We start from the raw sequence: 18563 nt of genomic DNA on the forward strand, positions 1-18563 counted from the left end.
GCGGTAGCGGTATAACGCGTGGAATACCACACGCTAAACCGCCTGCCGCGCTAGTACCTAATGCCTCCATTGACGAGTGTGGTAAATACAGTAGTTCACTGCACGTCAGGAGACAGGTTCCATAATCAGATAAACACACACATAATTTTATAACCAAAGAAAAAAACAAACAGAGTACCTGGTTTTGGGTTCTCACTTCCAATACAGACTAGTCTTCCATTTGTGCAGGTGCTATATGAGAAGAAGAGAAATATTACCTAACTATTGCATGATTATAATCCATTCACATCCGGATTACTAATACCTGCCAGGACAGATACAAAAAATATCTAAGATGGATGTCAGATTTAGACTCAGTTGTGGATAAATAGAAAATGAACATGGGTGCTTTGCGCACATGCGTTTTCAGCTCATTTTCTATTTATCCACAACTGCATGTAAGTCTAAAATCCATCCTTAGGACCCCTGAGGAAGATGATAGAGTTGAAACACAGCTCGTGTTGGGTCTGTACCCTTTCTAACTCTTCAGACGATGTGGGTATAGTGTAAAGTACAGAACACTACAAATTGTCGTGTGATTCAATAAATATGGCTCTGCGGTATTTCTCTTCTTTGGTTTCCTGTTTGCATTCTCTTACTGCCAATTGGTTGGCTGGTTGTTTTTGTTTCCTGACCTGGGTATTCCACCAGATTTTCCTGTGATGGAGGAAGGTCCTTCTCATATATGTTGTCATTATGTTTCTATGTTGGTAGGTTTTAAATTTTGTTTTAGATACTTAGGTGATATATCCTTTCATAGACCTGTATGGATCTCTCATGCATATTCAAGAGGGATATCCTGCTGTTTACAGCACTTGAGGCTTGCATGCCTGTATTTAGTTAGAAATCCTATACTATATTTGATCATTCAACTTTATTGTTCTCCCAATTTATTCAGATGCTCAAGCATTGTTCCCTGTCTGGGGCAATGGGGGGGATTAAGTGATGTGCCCAGGAACAGAGGAAACAGCGAGGGTTTGAACCCACAACCTCGGAGGGCTGAGGCTGTAGCTTTAACCACTGCATCACACTCTCCCCCTGGTGGTCTGAATGAAGCTTCACGTACATTATAAGATTCCCTTTTCCCATGCCAGCTTGCCACTCTGTTGAGGGTCTAGATTTTCAAGTTCTATTACTAACCAGTTGGGGTTTGTTGTATACACAGATTTGGGGTACCAGGATTTATCAAATAACTTTTGTTCATCTCTTTAGGGGGATTTTTCTATTTAATGTTCTCCATGTTAGAGAATGTCTCTTCTAGATTTATCTATATGGACTGTGAGCCCATTGATACAGAGAGGGAAATTTAAAATACCTGATCAGATTTTTGGCCATTGCTTAAGTTAAATTAATTGTTTTGGTAACTAGTTCAAATCCTCTGGGAGATTTAGCGGGGTATGAGATACCGCATTAACCCCCCTTTTTACAAAACTGTAGCGTGGTTTTAAGTGCTGGCTGTAGTAGTAACAGCTCCGACGCTCATAGGAATTCTGTGAGCATTGCAGCTGTTACCGCTGTGGCCGTCGCCAAAAGCTGACTACGGTTTTTTAAAAGGGGGGAGGGGGTGGGGTTAAATTAAATTCTGGTAATATGAAATGTCAGGCTTATGGAAATCAAACAGTATAATATTGTCATTCCATGATTCTATACAACATTGGGTGCATTTCTTCATAATGATCGTTAGTATCGTAAATCTCACCCAACTAATCACACAAGAAATAAAGAAATACATATTTTTTGAATAGTTGTCTTACCATATCATGCCGTTATTTTCAGTAATGACCTCCCCTGGGGGTAGAGCATATCCTTTGTAGTAGCAAGGGCAGAAAGATGGATGTACACATTTTCCGTTGCCATCCATATAAGTTCCTTCTTTGCAAACACAGCCCTCAACTGGGGGAAACTTGATGTCACATATGACGTCAGGCTCATTCAGAGATTGGCAGGTAGGCTGGCAGGAGCTGGCATTGTAGCTATATACCAGTGATGTGGGACAACTATTTATATATGTGCCTTGGCAAGAAACGTGAAAACACATTTGTTAATAATAGTTTAACCACTTGGTCATAAAAAACTGCCATATATTCCAAGTTCTTGGGTTCCCGAGTCTTTATGGAACACATAATGTCAAACATAACACGGTAAAGATTAGCTATTGTGACAAAAAAAACACATTGTAGAGATTAAAAGGAGGTATGGTCCATTTAAAAACCTTAAGGATAGTTTCCCATCTTAAACAGTAATTTTGGTGGGTATGAAGGTCATATTATCTCTTTGGATAGGACCCTTGAAGCCTTAATATGGCCGTTGGCACTTACATATGATTCATTTATTGACTATGGAAAGCATGCAATTGTCTGAGTGGGAAACTAAACAAGGAAGGTTGTTGCTTACAATTTGGCAACCTTTTTTGGACACATTAACCCCTTATGTCCGTAGTCATGTATTTCTTTGTCATTTTTAATATAATTATTGATTATTCTTTTGTAATGCAGTCCTGAGGTGGATGGGTTTATAGGTTAGTTTATTGTACAATTGTTTTATTAATTGTGTTGATTTTGAGATTTGTTTTTATTGCTTTTATTGCTTGGCCGGCTAATGCAAGGCACCAAACTTTGACACTATTCATTTCTGCATTTTGTGTTACTGCCTCAGTTTGACGGCAAAGATTGAAACTGTCAATATGTGTATGGTGAAGGGCTTGAGAGCAACTTGGCCGCCGGTCCCAGAACAAGGTTAGAGAGAGAACTGGACTAGGTTACACAAATCACAATTGTGGTGGACATTGGGTAAGAAATCCAGGTACGGATCATGGGGTTAGGTCATAACTGTCTTTTCCTCATTGGTTACCAGAAATATCAAAGAAGAGACAAGTTAATTTAATCATGTATTTTTAATGGATATAGCTACTGGGCAGACTGGATGGACTGTTCAGGTCTTTATCTGCCGTCATTTACTATGTTACTATGTTATACAAGAGCAAACAAAACAAAACTGCAGATCTGTACAAGACGTAGGCGAAATTTATTGTGACAAAATAATTATACGCAAACCCTTTTACCAATCAAGGGACCCGACACGGTCCGTGTTTCGGACAAACCTTCGTCAGGGGTCCCTTGATTGGTAAAAGGGTTTGCATATAATTATTTTGTCACAATAAATTTTGCCTACGTCTTGTACAGATCTGCAGTTTTGTTTTGTTTGCTCTTGGTTGGTTTTCTACTGCAGGTTAGGTTGGGACCTCCTTTCTCTCCTTGTTTTGTTACTATGTTATACAAACCTGCACACATTATTCCCCCACCTGGGTACACGGAGTTGATTTCTTTCTTCTATGGTACCACCCCATCCCTCAATTCAAATGCAAAAATAAACAAGGAGATACAAAAAGGGGGCATTATATACAGTATGTATGACTTTTCCTTTTCTGGTACAATATCCTTGCAGCTGCTGGATATGCCCTTCCCCTCCCTCATTACGTGATTATGAAAATAAAAGATGTAGGCTTTTCTATCCAATATGTGGCAGTGAGGCAGAATGTCTGTTCGATGTCTTCCTATCTCTGTAGAACTTAATCTAAACCAACAATCTCATTTCTCCTGCTGTACAATTCAGAATTGGTGATCCTCGGAAATATACAGATGATTCATGATACTCAAGAAAAAGATGCCAGTAACATATTCTAAGGCAGTGGCTCCTGGAGGACCACCAGGCTAATTGAGTTTTCAGGCTAGCCCTAATGAATATGCATGAGAGAGATTTGCATATAATGGAAGTTACAGGCATGCAAATCTGCTCCATGCATATTCATTAGGGCTTGCCTGAAAACCCAATTGGCCTGGTGGTCCTCCAGAACAGGGTTGGGAACCACTGTTCTAAGGGATAGCACATGATTGGTGAAGAAGAAATCTCTGATTAAATTAGAAATATAGTCACTTTTATCACTTACTACAGACGTTCCATCTCCAGCCACTCACTGAGACTCCTCTGTTAGTACAGGCGCGGACATAGGAAGACAGGGACGCACACATACAGTCCTCATTGTTTTCACAATTACAGGTATCAAACATACAGTTCTGAGGAGAGAGAACCCAGCATCAGCCATTAATGCCATGGTATGCCATAGGAATAGCAATAAGATCTCCGAATGGCAGGGAAGTATAAAAACACTTCTAAATAGCTCCCCCATAAAAGACCTAAATATGCCACAAAAATGAAGGCTAGCACAAATCTCTTTTTGCCTATAGCAGAGACTCTCTGCCCACTTCACTTACAATGTTTCTATCCAAAATCTTCAAAAAATGTTTGCGTTTTCACCATATATGTATATGAAGGGTATAGTGAAGGTAGAGAGAGACAGATTCTTCAGACTGGCGGGGGCAACAAAAACTAGAGGGCACTCAAAAAAATTGAGGGGAGATAGGTTTAGAACAAATGCTAGGAAGTACTTCTTCACCCAGAGGGTGGTGGACACCTGGAATGCGCTTCCAGAGGAGGTGGTTGAGCAGAGTACGATTTGGGGTTTCAAAAAGGGATTGGACGAGTTCCTGAAGGGAAAGGGGATCCAGGGGTATAATTAGAGGGTTACTATACAAGACAAAATGCTCTTGAGTAATAGATCACTACAGGTCATTGACCTGGGGGGCTGCCGCGGGAGCGGACTGCTGGGCATGATGGACCTATGGTCTAATGTAATGTAATTTATTTCTTATATACCGCTACATCCGTTAGGTTCTAAGCGGTTTACAGAAAATATACATTAAGATTAGAAATAAGAAAGGTACTTGAAAAATTCCCTTACTGTCCCGAAGGCTCACAATCTAACTAAAGTACCTGGAGGGTAATAGAGAAGTGAAAAGTAGGGTTAGAGGAAAAATAAAACTAACTCGGCAGAGGCAATGCTTATGTTCTTATGTTCTTAAAAGAAAAAAAACAAACCTCTCTTTTATAAATTGGCACAAACCATTTGCAGATTTTCAGGTACTAGTCAAGGAAAGAAGAACATCAGACTTGAATTATTAAAAGGTCGTAGGGCCTCCTATAGCACACGCCTATTCCAGTGCCCGCTCCAGTGATCCACCCCCCCCCCCCTTTTACTAAACTGCGATAGTGGTTATTAGCGCAGGGAGCCACGCTGAATGTTCGGTGCTGCCATGGCTCCCTGCATTAATAACTGCTATTGCAGTTTAGTAAAAGGGAGGAAGATTAATTATTTGTTTCTCTCCCTCTTTCTCTCTTTATGAAAAAATGAACCCATAACAGCGTATTGTCCAATAAATATAGCACTATAATCGCTATAAATTGCAGTGGCTGAAAATTTGCAAATATTTTGTGTCAATCTTTACAAGAGAGTTTTTTTGTTCTTTTAGATTTACATACATGGTGAAAAAGCAAAATGTTTTGGAAGATTTTGGATATAGACATTGTAAATGAAGTGTGCAGAGAGTCTCTACTATAGGCAAAAAGAGATTTGTACTACCTCCATTTTTACTTTACAGGCATTTTAAGGTCATCAGGGAGACAGTGAAGTCTTGAGTTACACCAAATATGTATCTGGAAATGTAATTTCTCTTATGAAAGATGGGACTGAAATCCACAGATGGTATAAGGGCTGGGAGAACTAGAATAGGCTCAGTATTTCTCTGATATTATGGCACCACCTGAGACTAACTGGAGCTCTCTTTGGTTAACCCAGTGGCCTAAGAACCAAGGGAACTGGATTCTATTCCCAATGCAACTCCTTCTCCCTCTGGATTCGCGGTTTCCCTACTCGAGAATGTGATCTTTTTTTCGTCTTTTTACAGGCTCCCCAAACCTCCCCAGACCTTATCTGGTGGTCTAGCCGTCATCAAAATGGCTGCCACGAGTTCCTGCTGTAGTCTCAGGATTTTGTAGACTTCAATCATATCTCCCCTCAACTGTCTCTTTTCTAAGCTGAAGAGCCCTAACCTTTTTAGTCTTTCCTCATACAAGAGGAGCTCCATCCCCTAGTTGCCAGATTAATTCACTGGCACTTATGAAAATATATGCATTCAGTGTGACTAAAAATTATTGGGAACTTGAAATTAAGAATACAGTCATAAAAAATGAACATACGAAAATATTATGAGATTTAGAATCTGGACTGATAGATATGGTTATGGCTAGATAGAAGTGAAATACATATGGTTGTTGAAGTGTCAATACCAGATGATAGTCTGTTTGGAGAAAAATTAGAAAGATCATAAAACTTCCAGGATTTACAAACTGAAACTGGAAGAATCTAGAAAGAATAATCAATGGTGATGCCAGTAATAATAACTGAGGCTTTGGGAGTCATATCACAGAATCTTACAAAGAGCTTAGAGTTGCTTAACCTGGAAGGACTACCACCTTACAAGCAATAAAAATTAGCTTTATTCAGAGCAACATATATTCTACAATATCTCTAGAATTCTTGAAAAAAACTTGAGTTCTTGAAGGATGTAACCACTCAAAAGACTGTGATGGCTTTTCAAACTTTGATCTATATAAATACTCATTTTTCATTTTCTTCTATGAACAAATACAACCACATTACCTCAGCTTTCCAAGACTCACACTGGCTCCCAGTATAAGCACGCATACAACACAAATTCTACTGCACCCTATTCAAAGCCCTAAATGGAAATGGACCAAGCGATTTGAGCAACCGCCTAATCAGGAAAAACACATCCAGACCAAGGAGAACTCAAGCACACTTTACCTATCCCCCTCAATCAAAGGCATGCAAAGCAGAAAAATATATGACGGTCTACTAGCCACCAGAGCAGCAAAAATAGACCACCACCTCTCAAATCTGCTGACCATGACGCCCAAGTACAAAACATTTAGAAAAGAACTGAAAACCATACTATTCAAGAAATTTGACAAATGATCTAACCAAATCGTATCGACCCTGCCCAGATCCCGACGCATACTATAGCTATCAACCTTGTAATCTCCCTGAGAATGCCCAGGCTAATTTCTTGTTGTACACCGCCTAGAACTGAAAGGTATTGGCGGCATAGAAGACATCAATGCAATATAATGAAAGTCTTGCTGAGTCAGTGATACCTAATGAATGAATAAAAAACAAGACGCTACCTTGAAGTAGACAGTAGGGTTCACTATACTGTGACAATGTCCAAAAGGCCCTTCTACATCCATGAGTAGAGAACACCACCGTTGAGCATAATATTCTAGAAAGAAGGATGAAAATAGCAGTTGGTATCCTTTTCATATAGGTACGAGGGGGTGCTGAAAAGTTCTGAGGCCATCCAAACAACTTCCTAAATTCTGAGCGTTATTTTGCCACTGTAGCTGAAAAGAGTGTTTATCTTATGTCATTAAGTGTCAATTTGTAGAGACAAAATTCTATGTTTTGACATTGCTTCAGATCATTGATTGAACCATGTCCTCATCATTCTCTTCTTGGTTGTGCTGAGAACTTTTCGGCACCTTCTCCCAGAATCCAGCTGGATACAAATGTATAAAGTTGGCCTATTCCCACAGTAATAGTTGACGCTGATGTTGCGCTTACTTTTTAATCACCATGACACTGCTAGGGTCTGCAAGAAAATTAGCCTCTTGCAATGAATTCAGCTTGGTTGCATATGATATTTAATTCTGTAAACCCGATTTGTTGCTTCTTTTTTTGGAAAACTACCTTCTTATGCTGTTCTGGTGCCCAATATATTAAACACAATCCAGTCAATATTTAGCTAGTGGCAATCTTTTTTTTAAGTACTGTCCACAGTGGGTAGAATTAGCCCCAGATACTCAATGCTTGGCCATGTTCAGACACAGGCATTTAATATCCAGATTCCAGGGTTCATTAGTGATATACTAGTCACCTGAGTTTTTGCAGATTCCAGTCAATATTCAGCTGGGGCCTACATTAAATGTTAGAGGTTGTGGCAGCAAATTTAAGGAGGGTGAAGCGCCAGGCAGGAGTGTGTGAATATCACTCCTACTTGTTTTCCATCAGCAGCACTGCCTGGTTAAGGGTCACTATATATCAGAGATCGGCCTACACAGTGGGCGGGAGCCTCTCTTGCCCACTTAAATCATTTTCAATATTGACCGGAAACTGTTTAATGATCCCATCATACATTCTTCATTGTTTTTGAACTTATTGGAACACTACTTTTTCATTTCATTCTTTCATTCGATATTCTAAAAGACTTTCATGTATAAAGGGCAAGTCTATAACAAGGTACTGGTCTTTGACCTACGGGCCGCCGCATGAGCAGACTTGCTGAGCATGATGGACCACTGGTCTGACCCAGCAGCGGCAATTCTTATGATCTTACTTGTGAGTATACACCCTTTTGTACATGTAAGACATAAGCAACCTGGGCACTATTTTATAAGGGCATTTATCATGAACTGAGCATGCCCCAGAAGTCCCAGCGGAGGCGAGAGGCTTGTCGTTTACTTTTGCATTAAATAAACATTAGGAGGAGGGAAGTGACTTGGGAACTGACTAGCAATATTTCAGTATCCCCATCAGCAAATATATCTTTAAAGCTCGCGGGAAGAGGGGGCAGAAAGTGCTGTGCCCCCAGGCCACCCTGGGTTCTTCCAAAATTGGAGGGCTGGCCATGACCCTGATCTCCGGTTTGGTTTTCCTGTGGTTTCAATTACCGGTAATCTCACTATCGATCTGATACCAAGTGATCATATCAAGTGAAGCCACTCTCCTCCGCTGCCCTTTGCCAATCTACTATACTCCCTTTGGCATCCTACATGGGTTAGTCCTTGCATCCACTTTTTAATATTTATAATGTGTCTCTGAATGGAACTGGAGGAAACCACCTTAGGGACTGCCGGAGTTCCAACCTTGCTTTGGCATTTCTTTGGCATACTGAAGAACAAACGAAACCGTGGTGAGTACGTCCTCACTCTAGGGCACCATCTTGCCTCCCCCTCCCAGGACTGAACTATTACATAGTGGTTGGAGCATGCACTTCCATATTGTCCTGTCTTTAGGAATTAACTGAAAATTCTACTCCTCCCTTAGGGGTCATTCTCTGAGTGCACATTTGGGTTGACAGAACCTGTACTTTTTCATTAACACTGGGGACCTTTAAATCAATTTTAGCAGGCAATGAAAAAGATGCCGGTACTCAATACCATCTAGAACCTCCTGGAAAATAGCCCTGCATTTATCGTATGCTAACTACTGGAAAGTCCTTAATATATTTTAGGACTCACCATTTTCTATGTTTAGTGCACAGGGATCCTCAAAGATATTTTTGACATCTGGGCAGTCAGCCTGGGCTTTCCAGATGTTAGCAAAGGCAGCTGAAGTTCCTTCTACTACTCCACTCAAAGCTATGAAATCATCTGCCTGAATACTGTTGTAGTTTCCACAGAGGCCTTTAAAAAAAGAGAGAAAGAGAAGGAAAAGACAGCAGAAAACATTTTCAACTAACTGAAAAGGAATCTTTGCTGAGAAGGTGGAAGAAGTTTATTGGATTGGATATATCTTACCACACATCTGTCCCCTGTAAGATGAGTCTAGAATCAGGTAAACCTGCATGATAGGAACCAGCTGAATTTGGAGTTGGAGGCCCAGCATCGTCTGCACAATCATGAAGAATGAAGAAGGCCTGAAAATGATAGTGTTGGCTGTGGACAAAGAGCATAATTATGGTTTTTAAGTTTTTTAAATGTGATTTATGGGTACAACACCCCCCACACCAACACACAAAGGGCCTGATTCTGTAAACAGCGCCTGTAGTCGATCAACTGCTAAGTGCCCCTTATAGAATCATACCTAGCAGCGGCTAGGCATGCTAAGGCGTTGCTAGGCATCCTAGAGGTAGGCGATGGTATATTACGCCAGGTTTTACCTGACCGAATTTAGCAGTGCCTGTCTCTGATACCGGGCAACACCTAAGTCAAACACACCTATTCTCCGCCCCCTCACCACGCCTACTTTTCAGTTAGGTGTCACTAGGCACCTTGACTTAGGCATCGCTAGAGGCCATGCTGATATCCGCTCGCAACCCAAATTAGCAATTTAAAAAATTGTTTTCTAGTGGGTTTTTAATGGCATAGTCAATCATCTCACCGTTTAACCCAGTAAAAAACAATTCCGTTGTGCGCAGATTTAAGTTAGGCATCTGTGATTAGGGCCTTTGGACCTGATTCTACAAATGGCACCTAAGTTAGGCACTGCTAGGCACCCTAATCATGGATGCCTAACTTAAATCCATGCGCAACTTGTTCTTTAATGGGTTAAATGGTGTGGTAATTGACCACACCATTAAAAAAATTTTTTTAAAAAATTGTTACTTTAGGTTGCATGAAGATATCAGAGCGGTGCCTGGCAACGCCAAAGTCGAGGTGCCTACCAGCGCCTAACGATGCCTACCTAAAAAGAGGGTATGGTGAGAGGCAGAGAATAGGCAAGGTAAATTTTGGCGTTGCTTGGCGTCAAAGTTAAGCACTGGTAAATTAGGTCAAGTAAATCCTGATCTACTTCTAGCCGGCGCCGTGTGGTTGATTGCCGCCCACATGGAGCAACGCCTACAATGTAGGCACGCTTAGGCACCGTTTATAGAATCAGGCCTATTCAGTCTGCTAGTAGTTAACCCCCCCTTTTACAAAACTGTAGCATGGTTTATAGCACTGGCCGAGGCGGTAACAGCTCCGACTTTCAAAGAATTCCTATGAGCATTGGAGCTGTTACCGCTGAGGCCAGCTCTAAAACCCACGCTAGGTTTCGTTAAAAAAAAAAAGGGTAAGTGAACAGATAAAGTTAGGATAGCTAATGGATGCGCTAACTTTATTCCCTGAGTTAATCTAGGCTGCTTCGCTAACCTAAATATTCAATACTGGAAGCTAAATATGAATTCCCCAGCACTGAATATTCAGGTTTAACTCAGCCCATGAGGCTTGAATGTTGACCCCTGAGTACCAGGCTTCATACACCACAGGATCTCTATTTCTTGTTGGTTGTTTTAAATTTTAAATTTCTCTTTTCCTGCTATTCAATTCCCTCTGCTTTGTTGGGGGTCTATTCAAGAACTGATTTAGCACTGTATTTTTTTTTTTTCTCTATTTATTTTTGCAATTTAGATTGTATCTGGGCCATTTTCAGCTGTTGCCAGGCAGCTTGCTGTATGTCCATTGTTGGCGCTCAACCTGGATGTTCAGTACAGGGCCATTTCCAGTGACCAGCACAGAATATCTAGGGTTTATTTTTGCTAACTCTAACTTAAGTAGCTAAACAAATATTCAGCACTGACCAGTTAACTTAAGAGCAGGCAAAGATAAGACTGATATTTCTGTGGCCCTATTTGCCTGCTAAACTTGGCTATCCAGCTATGTCATGTGCCATAACCACCTAGCTCATGCTGGATATTACAAGTTAGCTGCCTAACGCTATTTAACCAGCCAGGAGCTGTTCTGGCCAGTTCATTGGCGCTGAATATTAGGGGTATGGTTTTGTTGAGGGCAATGCCTTAAAATGGTTTACTTTTGTGCATAGCATAAATTTAATCGCCCTCACTCCTAAGTCAGTGGAGTATGATCTCAATAGGCAGACTAGACAGGCCATAAGGTCTTTATTTGCCTTCATTTTTCTCTGTTTCTTATGCGTAAAGCTTACCAATGAGGGACTCCATCTTATCTTTCTTCATCTATTATTGCCTACACTCCTCACTGGTCTCTTATTTGTTCAATGCTCGTCATCTCGTTCTTCCTTCTCTAAAGTCGGCCTGCTAGGAATCCACTAGCAACTCCTGCTTTGAGTTCCAAAACTTTTTTCAGATGGTTTAAAAACATTGGCCTTTAATGTGACTCATTAATAAGAATATCAAAGGGAAAACATGTACCTGAGGGAATGGAGGAGCTCCAGCCTTTCATTTAGTCCCTTTTGATTTTATTCCTTTTCCTGATTCCTGTCCTGTTTTTATTGGCATGTCTTTTTATCTTTTTAATTCTGATTTTGAATCTCTGAACTTTCACCCTTATTATTATTTTTTTTGTTTTATTTTTGAGCTGGTTTGTTGTTATGGAATATTTGTTCTTTTATGTTTTATTATGTATACGATTTGTGCACCACCTTGGATAAAGGCAGGTTAAAAATAAGAAACCTAAACCGATAACTAAATACTGAAATTCATATACATAAAATGCAATTGAAAAAAGTCCTATGACTTAAAGGGAACTAGCCACATCTAAAGCTTTGCAATTGGCACTTGGTAAACCTCACCTGCTGAAAGGGGCAAGTTGGTGTAGATGGAATTCAAAAGCACACTGCCACTGGAACTGATCACAATGGTCTAAGAGGACAAAAAAGAAAGAAAGGTGAGGAGTGGCCTAGTGGTAGAGTTGCTGCCTCAGCACCCTGAGGTTGTGGAATTAAATCCCAGCATTGCTCCCTTGACCACTCTTTTTCTAAACCCAAGAGCAGGGGCCAATGTGTTAAATGCTCCGATGCTCTTAGGGACTGAATGGGCATCGGATTGTTTGCCGCGCAGCACTCGTTACTTCTGTGGGCTGGATACATGATGAAGTGATCCGTGTTGTTGTTCTAATCATCAGGGGGGCACCAGGAGCACTTTGGGGGCGCAGGAGGCGGTTCTGCTCATGGTCTGGGCGGAATCTCATCTTCAAAACATTTCAGCCTCCCACATAGCCGGAGTGGAAAATGTTCAAGCGTTTGTTTAAAGGGATGAACTTTTTCTATATGTGTCGGATAGATTGAGAGGGCTTCACTGTTTGGGAGAACGAGTGTGTATGTTTAATATGAAATAATGTTATAATATGTTTTAAAGGTTTTCATGGAGTTATTTTAATAAATGATGAATTATTTGTAAGCATAAGAAGTAGTGTGCAATACAGCTCTTATCTGGGTATTTTGTCTATATATTAAGTAGAGCTATTCCAAAGTTTTATAAGTCTCGGTGAGCTTATTAATATGCATATATATTAGAGAAATCCTGAAAACCCAAACGGATTGCAGCCTTCAAAGACCAAGATTGAGCACTCCTGCCCTGTAGCATACACCTTCGTCCAGTGGTGTAGTGGAGACAGCCAATTTTGAGCTATCAAAGTGGGTAGGCATAAATTTTTCTCTGCCCTATCCCCACCTCAAACATATAAATACTTTAGCTCATGAGGATCCCCAAGCTGTGTCAGTGGAAGACTTTATCTGAATGTGGTCAGAACTCCCTTTTACCATGCTCAACTGGCAGCAGCAACATGCCACTGATGCTGGCAATCCATGCATGCTTAACTATTGATGGCTCAAGGGTGCTGTTGCCAACTTCTGAGGTCGGGAGAAGGGAGATCTAGATGTTTTTTTGAGGAGGTCCTCAGCTGGGGATGCCTGAGCACCCCCACCAGCTATGCAGCAAGAGTCAAGACCAGTGTTAGACATGCTAGGCCCGAGGTCAGAAAATAAAGAAGGACTCCCCTTTCTGATCCCCTCTCTTCCGTGCATCCTCGCTAATTTCCCACCTGCTATTACTATCATACCTTAATTTAGCAATAACACAATAAGGCAGACCTAGTCACATCAAGGTTCATTCGGAGGACGCTCAGGAACATAAACTTTACTCACGGCCCACGTACAAAATCGTGGAATTACAATAATGTAAAGGGTGCTCTCAGTGTGAACCATCAGCGATAGGAGTCCAGCTCCGACACTTCACTTCTGGGTCAAGGCGGTAAGCCCCCACCCGCACACCATCATCGAGCACCCTGGATGTGCTAGAAATCAAAGCAAACTTTCACCAAATAATTCAATAAATAAACCAGTGAATAAATCAGTATGACTCAAACAATGAAACCTGAGCGACCCCCAAACGAACCCTGCCAGCCAGACCCCCCGAAAAATGCAACCAAAAATCAAAAAATCACCATACATACAAACCCGCCCTCCAGCCGACCTCAGCGTTTTTGTTTCTGTCGGGGGTCAGGTTCCTGAAGAAGGGCTCCTCCCCGAAACCAGCCTTTTCTCCTTGAACCTTTTCTCCTGGCGCGGTTTTCACATGGTAGTTTGTGATATTCTTTTTCAGATAAGTATTTCATTCATTTATTGTTTGTATGGTGATTTTTTGATTTTTGGTTGCATTTTTTGGGGGGGTCTGGCTGGCAGGGTTCGTTTGGGGGTCGCTCAGGTTTCATTGTTTGAGTTATACTGATTTATTCACTGGTTTATTTATTGAATTATTTGGTGAAAGTTTGCTTTGATTTCTAGCACACCCAGGGTGCTCGATGATGGTGTGCGGGTGGGGGCTTACCGCCTTGACCCAGAAGTGAAGTGTCGGAGCTGGACTCCTATCGCTGATGGTTCACACTGAGAGCACTCTTTACATTATTGTAATTCCACGATTTTGTACATAGGCCGTGAGTAAAGTTTATGTTCCTGAGCGTCCTCCGAATGAACCTTGATGTGACTAGGTCTGCCTTATTGTGTTATTGCTAAATTAGGGTTTTTGGCAGGATTGGAGTGTAGTCGTTGTATTACTATCATACCGACAGACTCTCACCAAGTATAAAACAATGGATCACAAATTAGAAATACAAATATTTAGACAAAAATTGAATAGGAATCCCAAAAAGTTAAACTTAGTATGTGCTGCAACAGAATACAATACAAATACATTTGCTAAGCATATTTTCCAAAACTGCTGAAAAGTTTTCAACTCAACCAAGAAGAGCATGATGTGGAGCCAATAAACTTACAAGTTATTCCACATTTTTCTTGGCACTTTTCATTTCAATGATATGAAATGGAATAACTTGTAGATTTCATGGCTCCACATCATTCTCTTCTCAGTTGGGCTGAGAATTTTTCAGTGGCCCTTCGTAGATATCCTCAGGTAGCATCTGAGAACTCCATCTCTTCATAGGTAACATCTCCAGTTCGCTCATTATGAAATGTCCGGCTTCTTACAAGCCTGCACTTGACGTTATAGGTACTTACAGTCTGTGCATGAAGAATGAGAGTCATGCTCCGTAAACACGTCTCGCCATCTCTTAGACCACACCTGCGCATTTCTCCCAAAACAATGAATGTATTGTTTTTGCAAACCTGAGAACACAAAGTAACCTATAGAATTAGAAGATATTGCTTCATACAAAGGGAAGTGGATATATTGAATGGTCCAGGAAAGGTGGTAAAGGCAAAAGTGGTAATATCTCAGGAAAGTCAGAATTAAGCACAGGGAATGCTTAGGTGCAAAGACATGCAGAGAAGCCAGAGAACATGTTTTGGGACTACAATTAAGAAAAAAATAAAACAGGGATGACTAGATGGTTGATTTGATTTACTTTAATAACTTGATATGCCATTTAATACAAAAAATTTAAAAGTGGTTTATAATGAAAAGTGAAAATTATACAATCTCATAGATCACAATAAAATCATACAATTGGATCAATCAGAATTAAAAAAAACAACAACTAAATAAAAAATTTCCTATGAAAGAAAAAGAAGCAAAAATTAGCATTTATATGTCCAAGAAAGCCTCAACGAAGAACCACATTTTCAGAGCCTTTCAAACGACGAGATAGTTGGACAATTCAGAGATATCCGAGCGCAAAGTATTCTACAAAGATAGACCAGTTTAAGAAAAAGCTCTATTTCCTGTTGAAGTCAATTTCTTAAGGTTACAAAGAAGGAAGTTGCAGTAAGCAGCGCTGGGATGAACTCAAGACACAACCTTGATCCTGCACAGACAAGTTGTCACAGAGATACAGCGGTGCCTGAAAATAAAAGGCCTTAAAAATGATACATAACAGCTTGAACAAAACTCGGACAGAAATTGGCAACCAATGCCTTTCAGGTCCACAAGTGCCCTAGAGCATAGGCAGCGGGACACTTTTTTGGTTGGGGGTGCCCAAAAGCTATGCCCCAGACCTGCCTAAACTCCACCCTAGACCCCGTCCCCATAATAATAGCAGTAATTGTAATGCCATTCTTCCATTCATTATTCATATACACACAATATAATCTTATTAACAATACATAATGGTAACCATATAATTAAACTGCACAAAGCACAGTGTATGCAGAGAAAATTTAAACCCCCCCTCTCCCCTTTTTACTAAGCCACGGTAGAGGTTTCTACCGCAGACGGAAGACTAAATGCTCCAATGCTTATAGGAATTCAACTGCGGCTAAATAAAAGGGGGGAGGGGATTAATTAATTATCATTTATATTCTGCTTTTTTCAGAGAGGTGAAGGCAGATGACTTTAAAATATACAATGGCACCTCAGTAACTGCTACAGAAAATTCCCCTTCAGAACCAAAGAAGTACATCAAGAAATAATACAAAACTCTGCAAAGAGCATAAGGATAACAATACTGGGTCAGAACAATGATCAACTAGCACAGTATCCTGTTTCCTTTTTTGTAACTATTTAATTTTAATAAGAACATAAGAATAGCCTTACTGGGTCAAACCAATGGTCCATCTAGCCCGGTATCCCGTCTTCGTGGAGGCCAATCCAAATCACAAGTAGAGAATGACACGGTGGCTGTTACCTGCGGCTAGCTGTGGGTAACCCACCGAAACGGTGTGTGTGTGTGGGGGGGGGGAGGGGGAAACAGTGGTGGGGGTGAAAAAACAGTGTGACAGGCGGTAGCTGCTGCCAGAAGGATGCTGGGCTGTATAAAGAGAGGCGTAGCCAGTAGAAGGAAGAAGGTGTTGATGCCCCTGTACAGGTCTTTGGCAAGGCCCCACTTGGAGTATTGTGTTCAGTTTTGGAGACCGTATCTGGCGAAGGACGTAAGAAGACTTGAAGCAGTCCAGAGGAGGGCGACGAAAATGATAGGAGGCTTGCGCCAGAAGACGTATGAGGAGAGACTGGAAGCCCTGAATATGTATACCCTAGAAGAAAGGAGGGACAGGGGAGATACGATTCAGATGTTCAATTACTTGAAGGGTATTAACGTAGAACAAAATGATAAAACCAGAGGACATAATTTGAGGTTGAGGGGTGGTAGACTCAAAAGCAATGTTAGGAAATTCTACTTTACGGAGAGGGTAATGGATGCCTGGAATGTGCTCCCGAGAGAGGTGGTGGAGAGTAAAACTGTGACTGAGTTCAAAGAAGCGTGGGATGAACACAGAGGATCTATAATCAGAAAATAATATTAAATATTGAACTAAGGCCAGTACTGGGCAGAATTGCACGGTCTGTGGCTGTATATGGCCTTTTGGGGGAGGATGGGCTGGGGAGGGCTTCAATGGCTAGGAGGGTGTAGATGGGCTGGGGTAGGATTTGACGGAGATTTCGGCAGTTGGAACCCAAGCACAGTATCGGGTAGAGCTTTGGATTCTTGCCCAGAAATAGCTAAGAAGAAAAAATTTAAAAAAATTAAATTGAAACAGGTTGGGCAGACTGGATGGACCATTCGGTTCTTTATCTGCCGTCATCTCCTATGTTACTATGGGAAAAAGTGCTCACTGCAGCCACAGGGACAAGGCCATCCACCGCCCCGTGGAGCGGTGAATGGCCTTGTCCCCGCAGTTAAGGGAGGGAACGCACGCAGTCACTGATTACACGCGGCCCCTCCCTCCTTCCTACCTACCGAATCTATCTCCCTCCCTCCCCCTTACCTTCGCGGCACGTTGAGGCGCTAGTACAGTAACTTGCTCAAAGCTGGCCGAGCCTGCCTGAAGTTGCGTGTGTGTGGGCGGAAGCTTCTCCTCTGAAAATGTTAAATGTTGCTTACCTTTGATAGTATATAATTACATTCTCCATGAACCGTATACCGAGTAGCATCATAGGTAGCGATGTGAGAACCACCTTCCACGGAGCACGTTCCATGGCATATAATGTCCTCGCAGCTCCACTGACCTCTGACACACGTGCTAAGCAAAGGGAAATTTCAAAGCAAGACGTGAGAAGGAGTGAATATTGGTTCACAAACATTCCATTTGAAACGAGTAGCAAGCATATATACTGTATATAATTACACCCACCCAAAAGAATGAACAGGTAGTTTGTGGAAATGCATATATCGTTACAGACAATTTTTCTTAACCTAAAAATATTGGACATGATTCAGGAAGGCTGAGTAAATAAAGCAGCTGTTTAGAGCTTGATCAAAGGCTATGTGAGAGGCCAAGATGAATTGGGTGATAGTGGATGGTTGAGTAGTTGGATAATATAGCGGGCTGATACTGTAACATGTAACTATCTATTTGTGTAGGATGAGTAGTTGTCTTGGGGTGAGAGTGGGAGGGACCTTGCCAGGAGGGATAGAGAAGCCATTGTACCCTGTGCTAGCTGGTCCCAGAAATTATGCAGATGTTGGACGATATTCACAGCCAACTCCTGATCTACCCACTTGGGACTTGGCTGGTGAGTGCTATTATTCAGTCGCACTTTCTAGTTAAGTGTTTCTGACTATCAGTAGCCAGATGGGCACAAGTGATTTAAATGGGGAGGAGGCTCTCCTGACTGTTTCAAAGGCTTTGAATGTTGACCCCCTAAGTACAAAAACAGAAAATGTGGAAGGACTGGAGTGATATAATCATATAATCCACGAAG

The 18563-nt window shown here is 41.3% G+C and overlaps 1 protein-coding gene across 1 annotated transcript in view; it reads right to left on the reverse strand.

Moving 5' to 3' along the window:
* Positions 1–18563, reverse strand: part of LOC117352117 (mucin-5AC-like) — a 94317-nt gene that overhangs the window by 66769 nt on the left and 8985 nt on the right. Inside the window, exons 4-12 of the mRNA XM_033928251.1 lie at positions 17743–17881; positions 14984–15091; positions 12263–12332; positions 9532–9669; positions 9253–9417; positions 7141–7235; positions 3986–4112; positions 1794–2052; positions 179–231 (exon numbers count right to left, since the gene is read on the reverse strand). Of these exons, the coding sequence (XP_033784142.1) occupies positions 179–231; positions 1794–2052; positions 3986–4112; positions 7141–7235; positions 9253–9417; positions 9532–9669; positions 12263–12332; positions 14984–15091; positions 17743–17881 (1154 nt within the window). The remainder of the gene's footprint in view (positions 1–178; positions 232–1793; positions 2053–3985; positions 4113–7140; positions 7236–9252; positions 9418–9531; positions 9670–12262; positions 12333–14983; positions 15092–17742; positions 17882–18563) is intronic.

This window comes from Geotrypetes seraphini, chromosome 19, assembly GCF_902459505.1.
Source record: "Geotrypetes seraphini chromosome 19, aGeoSer1.1, whole genome shotgun sequence".
NCBI classification, from domain to species: domain Eukaryota; kingdom Metazoa; phylum Chordata; class Amphibia; order Gymnophiona; family Dermophiidae; genus Geotrypetes; species Geotrypetes seraphini.